Source organism: Castanea sativa, chromosome 2 (assembly GCF_040712315.1).
Source record: "Castanea sativa cultivar Marrone di Chiusa Pesio chromosome 2, ASM4071231v1".
Lineage (NCBI taxonomy): Eukaryota > Viridiplantae > Streptophyta > Magnoliopsida > Fagales > Fagaceae > Castanea > Castanea sativa.
The window spans coordinates 39,763,707-39,776,993 of NC_134014.1; the positions used below are offsets into that span (position 1 = coordinate 39,763,707).

The 13,287-nt window shown below is 37.5% G+C and overlaps 1 protein-coding gene across 1 annotated transcript; it reads left to right on the plus strand.

Moving 5' to 3' along the window:
* Positions 1–3,605: 3,605 nt before the first annotated feature.
* Positions 3,606–9,571, plus strand: LOC142625750 (uncharacterized). The gene is made up of 10 exons (XM_075799460.1): positions 3,606–4,103; positions 4,292–4,478; positions 4,709–4,842; positions 4,944–5,056; positions 5,179–5,302; positions 5,762–5,914; positions 6,047–6,202; positions 6,529–6,608; positions 6,696–6,745; positions 9,096–9,571. The coding sequence occupies exons 1-10, from the start codon at positions 3,690–3,692 to the stop codon at positions 9,233–9,235; spliced, it is 1,551 nt and encodes a 516-aa protein (XP_075655575.1). The 5' UTR covers positions 3,606–3,689; the 3' UTR covers positions 9,236–9,571.
* Positions 9,572–13,287: the final 3,716 nt, after the last annotated feature.

Here is a 13,287-nt window from a genome sequence, read left to right on the forward strand (position 1 = left end):
TAAAAAAAATTTATATTTGAATTATATAATTATGATTTTTTTATTATATCTGTGCATATGTATGAGGCTACATACTAGTCTATTAGTAAAGTTTGAGCATATAAAGATTGAAAATTTTTATAGACGATGTTTTTTAATAGATTTGGACACATGAAAGATAAGTTTCAAGTTTAGAATATTCATTTTTTGTTTTGAAATTATGGCAAGCAAGAATAATACCTTGCTTATTTCCTTATTTTGTTCTTTCCTTGTTTGGTTTTCTTTTGAGATTCTTTTGAGATAGAGAATGCATTTCTTATTTGGTAAGAAAGCTCTCATGTGTACTTTCTAGTATGCATAGTTAGTGCCATCAACTAAAGGAGGTATAATAAGAGAATGTCCTCTATCCATGACAAACAGGGGTCAATGGATCACACAGCAAAGATTAAAACTTAATCAAGGTGTGCCTGCTCTAATACCACTTGATAGGCCAAGAATGTATTGACCCCTTTGGTAACTCAATCAATTAATTTAGCCAAATGAAATTAATTAGATTCAATTACATGTAATACGCATGGTAGCACAAACAAATCACCAACTAAGTTAAATGCAGTGAAAAATAAAGTTAACATGGTGATTTGTTTACGAATGGGGAAAACCTCCAAAGCAAAAACTCCACCGGATGATTTTAAGGTCACCACTCCCAAAAATCCATTATTATCACAACAAGCAATTACAAGTAAAGAAATCTTAGTACCTTATACCAACCTACAATTGAATCCTTACCCCAATACCCAATTGGACTTGTTCTGTAGTGACAATCGCTCATTTAATATGCATGGCTCCCAGTACGTGACTAACCAATCGATGCACAGATCCAAGTACATGACTAACATACCAACTTGAGAAGGATGTCGACTGCAAAGTTCTTCAGTTCATCCACACGATGAAGATCAAGAAACTCCTTGGTTACAAAACCCTACGGCGTACAAATGCAGCAACTTCTTCATAAGAAAGATGAAATAGGGCATATGTCTCTAGTCACAATATGCTTTTAGAAAACCTTTTGCATTTACTTGCATCATCTTAGACTGCCCTTAAAATAATTCTTATATATGTTTATTGTTGTGAGAAAAGAAAGCCTAAACATATACACATGCATATGAGTGAAATCAAATCTGAAAAACTAATTTTCGTAAATCTCGATAGATAGGGTATTTGTCGAGCAGCTGTCAAACATCGGACTAAATTTGCATTGGACTAAATTTGCATTTTAAACCTCGATAGATGCTAACTGTCGAGTTTTAAAATACAGCACTTCTTCACTTGTTTCTTTCACAGATTTGCATGATTTTAACTCTTGACTTGCACAACATGTTTCTTGAAGACTTAAACCATCCTAGATGTGTAGCAAAGAGAGCACTTAGCCTTTTTGTTTCCTCATCTACTTTAAGCTTCTTCTCCATGTCTAGTAAGGTCTCACTATCACAATTAGCTTCCTCAGTTTTACGCTTTAGGCCTTTACTTCCAATAGGGACGTCCACCATCATCTCCGAAATGGGCCTACTCGTAAGCCTAGTCCACTGCCCTTTTTTTGGTTCTTTTATGATCATGGGCCCATCTGTTGATTTACCTTTTTCACCTCTCCTTTTTGAATTTTTTTCCTTTTCCTGATTTCGCGCCCTTACATTTCTCCTTAGTTTCAGCCCACCCTATTGAAAACCATGCATTCCCCACATCACCATCAGAGTTTTTAGGAAAGTGATTAACCTGCTCATTTAAATGACCCGCTACTCTCTCCAATAAATCAGCTAGCTCCTCCCTCCCCTCTCTCCTTAAACTACTTCCTTTGATCTCGTGAACAATTTCAGCAACAATAGGATTTGAATTGAGTTGACCCTCAAAGAGATCCTTATCAATTTCCTCTATTATAGCCTCAAAATCCGTAGGTTTTTGGTTCAAATTTGAACTCCCGTTAATCCCGGAGGAATCCAAATTTGAATCCAATTAAGCTCGTCCTTCGGCCACCATTAGCCCCTCCACCGTTCGCCTTGTCCTCCCCCACCACACCCATCACATCCCCGTTGGTTAATAATGGAGGATTACTACTACTGTCTTATATTGCCGGCCCGACCCACCAGCACTAACTTTGAAGCTCGGTTCTTTATGCCCTCCGCTTCGAAAACCTTCACCTCTATGGACCTTCGTCTTGTCGGACTAAAAGGACTAGCTCTAATCCAATGCCCAAATTGTTGTTGATCCATCGAGAGGGTGCCCTTGCTTTTTAGCCATATTTCACAGTCCTTGTCATCATGCCATAACATGCCACACCAAAAACATAGATTAGGCAGCCGTTCATACTAGAAAGAAACCCAACCCTCCTGACTTTCCCCAAACGTTACTCTCCTCCCCTGACAAAGTGGACAAGTAGTATCAACTGTAACTCAGACACGCATGAACGTACCACCCTCCATTTCAGTTAAGTCCTGTGGAGAAGTAACTGGCCCAATAGTCTCCCCAACTTCCAACGCAATCTCCTGGGTCATGAACTAGAAAGGAATATCATGAATCTGAGTCCAAAACTTACAGAACTTGAATTCTAGCTCCTTCACCGACTTACTACCATCAAAGCGTTGTATTACCACTAAGTGCCTATCATATGCCCATGGTTCACCCAGAATGACTTTTTCTGCATCCACCTTCAAATTGAAGGCAAATAAAAGAAGATTATTTCCCACGTTTGTACTGTGAAAACCCTCCTTTGTACGCCATAGGGGTCGAAAAGTATGTGCCATTGCCTCCATATTTAAAGCTCTCTTCGTATAAAATTTTGTTGCTAAAACAAACCCTGATGCTTGGCGTTTCTTCGACAAAACAACCTTCCTACCCTCCCTCACATATAGAGATAGATTATCACATCTGCGAGTTAGGTCTTCCATCCCTACTCTAAATTGTTTCCCCACCCCACATAAGGAAAAAACCCTAGCCCTACTAGTAACAGTATTACTATAGGGAAGCAAACCTCTTTCTCGAAGAGAAATGAAACAAAAATACTAAAGACTAGAACCAAGAAAGCATAGCCCCCTTAGCCTCTAGGCCGAGAACTTTTTTTAGTTTGGGACTTGGAGAGGATATGTTTTACTTTGAGCATAACTTTGACATAAGGATAAGGTAGAGTGATGTCAATTACAAAAGAGCATCTATTTAAAGATTATGATTCAAAGTTTCAAACCGAAATGAAGCTAATTTAGATTTTACCAACTTGTTTTACTAAAAATAAAAAGATTATATCTACTTATTAACTCTAGTTTAATTTTATCATAGTTAAATTTTAGATAACTCGCCATAAAATTGTGGCAAATTATCTATCCTAGTAATACTCGATCGCACTTCTAAATCCTAGAGTCATTCTCTACTCAAATTATACGGAGTAGGATTTAAATAGACACCCTCAGTTGAAACGGATAAGACTTTCAAGTGAAAATCGGATGAATCCAAGACCACTAGCACTCACTCTGATCTCTGACCCAATCAACATTCTTTCCGAAATTCTCATCAATCACACACTTTCCGAATCCCATAACTATGGGACCACCTTAGTTCGCTGCACTCTCAAACACCTGAGTCCCACCCTTCACTGTACAACCTCCCCCAACAACCTCAAAAATTCACAACAGAGGAGAGGACAGAGCTCACAGAAAAATCAGAAAATGGCAACAACAAAAGTCAAACCAACCATTCTCGTCGTCCTATTATGTTTTCTCGTCACCATTACCTTATCATCTCAGCCGTCCCTCGCATCACAGCCTTCCAAATCCAACCGTCCCTCCTCCAAATGGGCCCCACGCTTCCTCGGCAGATTCTCACAACCACCGAATCAGCAGCAACAGTACCGATACGAAACCAAGTACTTTTCGCAACGACTCGACCACTTCAGCTTCTCCGAGCTCCCAAATTTTCCGCAGCGGTACCTCATCAACACCGAGAGCTGGGTGGGCCCGGAGCGCCTTGGGCCCATCTTCTTCTACTGTGGCAATGAGGGAGACATCGAATGGTTCGCCGAAAACACCGGCTTCGTCTGGGAAATCGCTCCTCGTTTCGGTGCCATGGTCGTTTTTCCCGAAGTGAGAACTTAGTTATAATTCGAAATTTCTTTGTTGATGTTATCGTCTCTGTTAGAAATATTAAGAGGGTGTCTATTGGCGTGAAATTTCATGTTATTAATATTGGAAGTGTAATTACTTAGTCGTAAGAGGTTGTTTGATTAGAATGTAAAATGTGTGATTGAGGTTGAATCAATTTTGATGGGCAGCACCGGTACTATGGTGAATCGATGCCGTATGGAAGTATAGATGTGGCATATAAGAATGCCACTACCTTATCCTATCTTACGGCTGGCCAAGCCCTCGCTGATTTCGCCGTGTTGATTAGGGAGCTGAAGCGAAATTTGTCAGCGGAGGCTTGTCCTGTGGTGTTATTTGGTGGATCCTATGGTGGAAGTAAGTGAAATGTTGTCATTTGTGGCACAAATTTTTTGTTTTTGGTGAAATAGTTATGTACATTGATAGTCTTTTTGCTTGGAAAGGAAGAAATGATGTTTGCAATTGCATTCTTTTCTATAAATGTTTGCTAATATGTGTAGTATTGGTCGATTGAATAAAGGAATATGTATTGGGTGTGAGTGTCATCTAGAAATGTTCTTATATGATCTCTTTTTGAATTGAAACAGTGTTGGCCTCATGGATGAGGCTCAAGTATCCTCATGTTGCGATTGGTGCACTGGCTTCTTCGGCACCAATTCTTCAGTTTGAAGATATTGTGCCGCCAGAAACATTTTACGACATTGTTTCCAATTCTTTCAAGGTTTGTGTTACTCTGCACCATTTGTTTTCATCTCTGTTATACTATTTTTGTTTATATAAATGTGCTGCATTATAACTATGTTACTTGCTTTATTTCAACAGCGTGAAAGTACAAGCTGTTTTAACACAATAAAGGAGTCCTGGGATGCATTAGTATCCGAGGGTCAAAAAAATGATGGACTCCTGAAATTGACTGAAACTTTCCACTTATGTCGGTAAGCAAAAGAAGGAAACAATGTATGCCCTATTGGTTTATTAGCTAATGATGATAGAAGATATGCAGAGTTTTTTTTTTTTTGGGTATGTTGTGTCTTAACTGATCGGAGGCAGTTGACAGGAAATTAAACAAGACACAAGATCTGGCAGACTGGTTAGATTCTGCTTATAGTTATTTGGCAATGGTGAACTACCCTTATAGTGCCAATTTTATGATGCCTTTGCCTGGTCATCCCATAAGAGAGGTTAGTTGGGAGTTATGATACAATTTGTAAAATATCTAATGGGCTGTACACACATATACGGAGGTTTTCATACTCTTAACTGTAAGTCCTTCCATTCCTATTATTTGCCACACCCTATACTAAAAGGCTAGACGCCACTCTGCAATACATAGTATGTCAATGTTCTGTAATATTGTTTAAATTTCTCTAGGACCAGCTATTTTCTAAGTGAGAATCTCTTCCTGTCCATCATTCTTTCAAGTTTCGATGAATATAGAATTTTTATCATACTACTTTCTGTATAAATTTGAACCTGTATGCTTTTAAGCATTCTAATTTTGATGTAGCTCTAAGTCTATTTGTCTATGGCCTCATCACTGCTTTTTGAAAAGTCATCTGAATTCTATACTGTCATGGTATGCTTCAAAAGCTTTGCATTTTGTTATTATGAATTAAAATATCATTTAATTCTTCTTGCAGGTTTGTAGAAAGATTGACAGTCTTCCTGATGGTACTAGCATTCTAAAGCGCATATTTGAAGGAATAAGCGTCTATTACAATTATACTGGAGATGTTGACTGCTTTGAAGTGGATGCTGAGGATCCTCATGGCTTGGATGGTTGGAACTGGCAGGTCTAGAGTTCTGTGGTATTTAAAAAATAAAAACAATAAAAAATAATGGTTGGATAAGAATTCTCACAAATAACTTCATCAAAATATTTATTATTAATGCAAGTGCCTTTTCTGTTTCCTTTCAAAATATAGGCATGCACTGAGATGGTTATGCCAATGTCTAGTAGCAAGGATGTGAGCATGTTTCCAACATTCGATTATAATTACTCTTCCTTTCAAGAGGAATGCTGGAAGGACTTCAGCGTGAAACCCAGGCCTAGATGGATAACAACAGAATTTGGTGGACATGTAAGTGGATGGTGCTTTTCAAATTTATACCTTCCATTTAACTCAAATTGTATTGTAATCTTTGCTCTTGCCTACTACTGTTTCTTTTTGTTGGCAGTATGTATTTGGTTGGGGAGTTACATAACCTATTTTTCTAAGTGGATCTTATGAGAATTTTCATATATTAAAATCAAATGTAGAAATTTTCAGAAACCATTAACATTTTTGTAAAAGCATGGTCTATGCTATTGATTGATTCCTTTGAGTCATCATATGCATATTATGAAGAATGCTTACTTCTCAAATGCTACATTATGATTTCTGGTCTTTGGGATTTTATTTTGAAGGACATCAAGGCCACCCTGAAAAACTTTGGAAGTAACATCATTTTCGCAAATGGCTTATTAGATCCATGGAGTGGTAGCAGGTGACCTCTCATTCAGCCTGTATTATGGCTAGTTTTGTTAAAGATTCACGATGTGAATTTGATCTTTGTATGTGACATCTGTTGCAGTGTTCTGCAGAATATATCTGAAACTATTGTTGCTCTTAATACTGAAGAAGGTAATGCTTTGACTGATCACATCTTCTGTTCTTAAATCAACCATGATAGGCTTCACTTGCATCTGTGAGAGGGACTGTTTGGTGGGTTGACATTGACTTTTTATTTTTAATAATATCCAGCATAATAATTGTTTTCAGAGCATGAGAGCCTTTAGCCACCCATCTTATTTACTTTAAATCTACAAATTTTGGATTGATAATAATTTTTCTGAAAACCTACCTGGTCACATTTCAGAAAAATATTATCGTTAGTTGCTCCCGTTCAACTTGTGGGCATCAAATGTTGAAAGATATGACAATATAGATAATTTAAGAACAATTTACTGGAAATCCTAATGTTTATGAGTTCTGACATGTGGCTCAATCTCAATAGCAACAATTTAATTTAATTGGCTTGTTCTGTTGCATTTAAAATTATTGTGGATTCTTAAATCAACCAACAAAGCCACTTTTCCCACTAATTGTATTTAACTAAATTGATCGTTTTTGTTTTTGTAGGATACATCATGTCTTTTTGGCTCAAATTTTTCTTGTAGCCCCTTCAATCTGAGTTATATAAATGGTGTCATGTTATGAAAATTTTTTAAAGACTTCTCTCAATTTTTCCTCATACATTGTTTCCCTATATATTTCATATAGTTGATTCTAAATTTATATTTGTTTTTTCTTTCTGTTTTAATATTCTCATTTCAAGGAAATTCATCTTAAGTACACATTATAGTACTTTGTAAGAGACATTGCTGAAAATATTCAGCTAATACTTGGTTGCTATCTTCAACAGCCCTCTAATCCAATGGAACCTGCTACTGAAAAATCATACTGATGTAGGACAGGGAACAACAAAATCTGATTTAGAACACCAAGGGCAGATCTGGTATAGCTTGGGTTTTGAAGAATTTGGGTTAGGTTTTGGTGGGGAAAGGATAGAAAATAATAGGGGTTATAGGGTTTCCAAAGGGTATAAAGATTAATAGAGTTTGGGAATGAAAACAAAGGTGAAAATCATGATTTGAGTTGCTGTGAACAGTGATGTGAATAGTAACCGTGGATAGTAAAATCAAAGAAAATAAATAAATTCTAGGAATCACACCTAGACTTCCTAAGCATCACATCTAAGGTTCCTTGGCATTACACCTCGGAGAAGGTCGCATCACACAAACCATAAAAGAAGCTTCATAACTCTTAAATTTTGAAAACATTAATCGGTAACCAACTTAATAGAAAGTACTACAACTCTTTAAATAGAAGACTAATACCTAATCCTAGTTTAACTAAGATTTCTTAAGACCCTAATAAGACTTGGACTTGGACTTGGACTTGGACTTGGACTCCTTAGGTTTTTACTACTAAGCCTAACTAAATAACCAAACTTATAATAAGACTAAAGACCCAATGGACTATAAGCACAGCCCATTCCAGAATATTAGGAAATTACATAATTGCCCTTGATAAATCAAATCAAATAAAATATCAAATCATACCTACCTCATTTCGTATGCTTGTTCAGCTTTAGTTGGCCAACATCGGTTTACACATCAGTTTGTAATTCCTTGATTAATTGAGCCAATCACCCCTCCTAATGAACCATAGTGATAATGAAGGTTTGTTCAGATTGGTTGGACTGTGTTCTTTAGCCCTTTTACACATTAATTTATCATTTGTATTATTATATATTGCATTTTGTGAACTCATCCTTGATTAAGAATATTGGTTTTGACCCTCCAGAGATTACTTTTATTGTTTTACTACACCAAAGTAGTTTTGGTGTGGTGCTAAATTATGGCTGCCATAACTGTATGACATGAAACCAAATCCTAGAAAACAGTAGCAGTTTAGCGTTAAACCAGCTTTCCAACTGCATTGTTTTATTAGATTTAAAATTATGATTCTATGCTTTGTTATGGCCTAGCAAGTGGGCTAAACAATTTGATGTGGGTGGACATCATACAATCTCAATGCCTGTTAGTTCTTTTTTGAAATTTGATAAAATCTCCATGCTTCAATGTCTAGAAATTTTAAAGAAGTGATCTCTACAATGTTAAACCTTGTTTCATGACATCCCTTGCTATATGCTATTGCTATCTGGCAAGTTCACTATAGCTCTCTCTGTTTGTGTGTGTATGAGGGGAAGAGAGATGACTATTTAACCTGCAATGTGATGCTACTATCAGCTAAAGGACACTACATCCAAATAATTTGATTGATCTATTTTGTTATATGGAGCCATTAACTCTACGGTTGGTTGGAGGGAGGGGAAGGGAAAGAAGAGGAGAGTAAGGAGAATAGTTGAATCATAGCTACACGTAATTTGGCTAAATGTAATTGGTTCCTTTTCCCATCTCTATGTCAGGTGCCCATCACATAGATTTACGTGCTGCAACTGCAGAGGATCCTGATTGGTTGGTAGAGCAGAGGGCAACTGAAATCAAGTTGATTGAAGGCTGGATAAATAACTACCATCAGGAAAAGAAAGCGATTTTCAATATGTAGAGGAATGCTTGGTGGATGCAGATCTTTCTGCTAGATACTTCTTTAATCTTGTTGTTTGTGTTAACCCTGCAGCCATCACCAGATGAACAGTGTAAGACTTCTCTTTTCTAATGTCAAGGCCATCATGTTCATCCTTACCACTTATAAACCTTGTCTGCAATAATTATGTATGTTAAAGGTTATGAATTGGTCCAAGAGGCTTAATTGTATTACTCAGTCCATGCAAACCTAACCTTAGACTCTACAGTTATTATATAAACCTAGTAGGGTCATTGTAATTTAATATAGTGTTAATATCAAAGATGTAGCCAACAAAGACTTTATCTTGCGGACGAATCACGTAATGCCCTTTGTGTTATATCTTTCTTTCTCTAGTTGTCTCTGCATTTCCTACAATATTTTTTTATTTCAAATTTCATTTCAACAATGTAAAAATAAATAATAAAAAAAAGGGTAAATAAATACTCATTACGAGATGGCAGTTCAATTGTAACTGAATTTTTAGTGCACCAAACTCGAAAGAGATGCCAATTAGAACTCTGATTTTCCAGTCCGTTAACTGTCTTTTCCTCGGCAAAAAGCAAGCTCAGGGAAATCTGATGATTGGAGATCGCAATGGATAGCAGTATCTTGAAATATTGGTTTAAATATTTGCGTATTGGGTTGGCAAATGGGAAGCATGCAAAGATTTGAAATGTGGATCATGGTTCATGAAGTCTCTGGCTTCTTGTCCAGCATTGTCATGTCAATTCCTTTACCTACGTTGATGAACTATAATATTGTTGACAATTCAAAGAGAATGTTAAATATTAGTATTGATATACGATGTTGAATATGCTAGTATAGATGCGGAAGCGAAAGCATAAAGTATAGAACACAATAACAAACGAGAATTACGTGGTTCAGCTTGACGGCCTACATCTACGGAGGAAATCCTAAAGGGCTACATCAATAATATATTAAAGTGTAGTACAAATCTTGTATTACAATGAACTATAACATGTGTATATATAGTAGACTAAACCCTAGACTAATAGATTTCTAGTACAAGTAGGAGATTTGGTTTGCACACAAAGTATAATTAGGTTTGGGCTTATACTAATGGACTAATATATCTCTAACACCTTCTCTTAAATTCAAGATGGAAACTTGATGAAACCTTGAGATTGGATAAGGTTGAGATGATCCCTTAAATGAAGTTTGGCTCTGTGACGGTGGTTTGAGGAAGGCAATGGTCTTGCAGTGTTGATGCGACTTCTATCGGTGGCATGACTATACCGAAGAGATTTGACGGCAGCAGTAGGAAGTCAAGGAAGATGAACGCAGCAAAGAAACACCGAGGAAGACAAAGATTGCTCTTAATATACCGTAAGGACAGAAAATCATAGCCATAGGAAGGTGGCTCTGATACCATGTTAAATATTAGCATTGATACACCATATTGAATATGCTAGTATGGATGCGGAAGTGAAAGTATAAAGTATATAACACAATAGCAAACAAGGATTACGTGGTTCAGTCTAACGGCCTACATCCACGTAGGAAACCCTAAAGGGCTACATCAATAATATATTAGAGTGGAGTACAAATTCTGTGTTACAAAGAACCATAACATGTATATATATATATATAGTAGACTAAACCCTAGACTAATATACTTCTAGTACAAGTAAAAGGCTTGGCTTGCACATAAAGTAGAATTAGGTTTGGGCTTTTACTAATGGGCTAATATATCTCTAACAGAGAATAATGAAGATGGCTCAAATGGTGGCCTTTTTATGGCTATATTTCTAAATTGTTCTTTCACAGTTAAAACTTACTCTTTATGGTGCATCTAATTTGGTTTTGCACACACGGTCCCTTTTTGCCATGTTGATGAAAACTTGAAATTTTTGTCGGGAGAGCACGCATAAGAACAACTAATGGCCTTGATTGGCTTACATCCAAAATAAATAAATAAATAAATGGAGTCATATATCTTTGATAATTTCTATGTTTACGTTATTAAGAAAAGAAAAAAAAAATCTACGTTTACAATGATGGGTTTATATAATAGATTAATTGTAGCTAACCTTCTATTGGAACCTTACATTTACAAAGGGCTGGGTCCCGACCTTAATTCTTTAACATCCCTCTTAAACTCAAGGTGAATGCTTGATGGCAACTTTGAGTTTGGAAGGAAATTCTTTCAAATGGCAAGATAGTTGGGAAATCGCATGAGGTGCATGGAAACGCGTAATGAGCTCCTCAACACTAAATTTAGTGAAGGCATATGGCCAAAAAAGGAAAAGGAGCATAAAACATGTAAGTGTATCCCCAACATGCGATAGTGTGTTACGTAGGAACACACACATTAAAGCATCCATATCAGTGGATGCAAAGTCTTGCATAATAGAAAAAGACACAAATTTTACATATTTTGCCTCAAAAATGCTCTACATCAGTGCTTCTAAAAGTGTACATATTTGCACATTTGCTACAGTAACCGTGCATATATGCACGGTTAGAGCATTCGCAGTGGGCCTGCGAAATGCCAAATGTAAGGTACATTTGGCATTCAAGCCCAAAACGTGCTCAACATCTGGAAGTGGGAAAGTATAAAAATCCAAATTTTTTTAGCATAGTGCTATAGTACCATCCTAAATGTAGGATGGAACTCTAGCACTTTACCAAAACGTTATATTATATTTTATTCCTCTTTTCTCTCTCATCACACGGTCTCTCATCTCTCTGTCTCTCACTCACTTTCCTCTCTTTCTCCCTCTTCTCTATGATCAACGGAGCTCCACCATGATCATCAACCTATGGGTAAGCACCAACAGAGCTCCACGGATTTGGTTGTGGGTGGTGATGGGTTTACTATTCGATTTTGGCCATGGGTTTGGGGCTGAGTTTTGGTGGTGGACGGTGGTGGCATCGGTGTGGTGGTTTGGTGGTGGCCTGGCGTGGCGTGGGCGTTGATCAGCGTGGAGGATCATGATGGGTCTCTCACAAGGATCGGCGTGGCGTGAAGGATCATGACCCACTCAATCTCTCATGGGTCTCTCACGGTGTGATGCTCACGGGCCAGGTGGAGGCTGATCTCGTTGTGGTTGTGGTGGTGAGTATTGTGGTGTTAAATCTTGTGGTGGTGGTGGGTCTTGCATTGGTGGGTATTTTTTTTGTTTGTGGGTGAAGATCGAGTGGGTTAGTGGTGGAGATCGTGGCAAATCGGCATGGGTTATTTTGGCATGGATTTCTTCGGAGGCGTGGTTCAGGTGGTGGGTTTTGTTTGGCATGGGTTGTGGTGTGGAGATTTGCTATCCGGTGTGGTGGAAATCAGTGTGGAGCTGTGGTGGCTGTGGCGTTGTGATTGAATCCGATGGCTCCGTTAATGGTTTTTTTTTTTTTTTCTTTCTCTGGGTTTGCTAGTATATGTAGGGTGTTTTGGTTGGGTTTGATGGTTTTTTGTTAACATGGTTTGCTTTTGGTTTGATGGTCCGGTGGTGGTGTTGGGATACATGAGGGTGGTAGTGTGTTCACTATGTTACTATTTGGAGGTTGTTTGGTGGTGAGAGAGAAATAGTAAAAAAAGAATAAAAAAGAATATTTAAATAAAGGAGAAAAAAATATAGAGTTTAAGGATGTTAGAAGTGTTGTAAAATGGTATGGTATAAATAATAAAGTATGTTTTGAAATAGTAAAATAGAATAGTTTGAAGATTCCAACTGTGAATGCTCTTAGTGTAGCACTTGCATTTAGTATTTTAATAATTTTTTCTCTCTTCTTGTCTCTATTGCTCTCACTCTCACATCACTCTCCACTGCTGCCGATCACTCTTCTTCTTCCTCAACAGCCATGACTTGAGTGACTTGAGCCGCCGATCTCACTGTACTTCTTCTTCGTCAGCCGCAAATCTCTAATATTCAGCCGTCGATCTCTAATATTCAGCCGCCAATCTCACTATACTTCTTCTTCCTCAGCAGCCGTGACTTGAGCCGCCGATCTCACTATACTTCTTCTTCCTCAACAACATCAGTTGAGACCCATCTTCCAGATCGCTCAAAAACTCT

Excerpts from the sequence above, each read along its gene's own strand:
- LOC142625750 (XM_075799460.1), top strand. The coding sequence starts at position 3,690 with ATGGCAACAACAAAAGTCAAACCAACCATTCTCGTCGTCCTATTATGT. Across the intron at positions 5,303-5,761 it reads CTGGTCATCCCATAAGAGAG|GTTTGTAGAAAGATTGACAG; the intron begins GTTAGTTGGGAG and ends TTCTTCTTGCAG. Across the intron at positions 6,609-6,695 it reads GATCCATGGAGTGGTAGCAG|TGTTCTGCAGAATATATCTG; the intron begins GTGACCTCTCAT and ends CATCTGTTGCAG.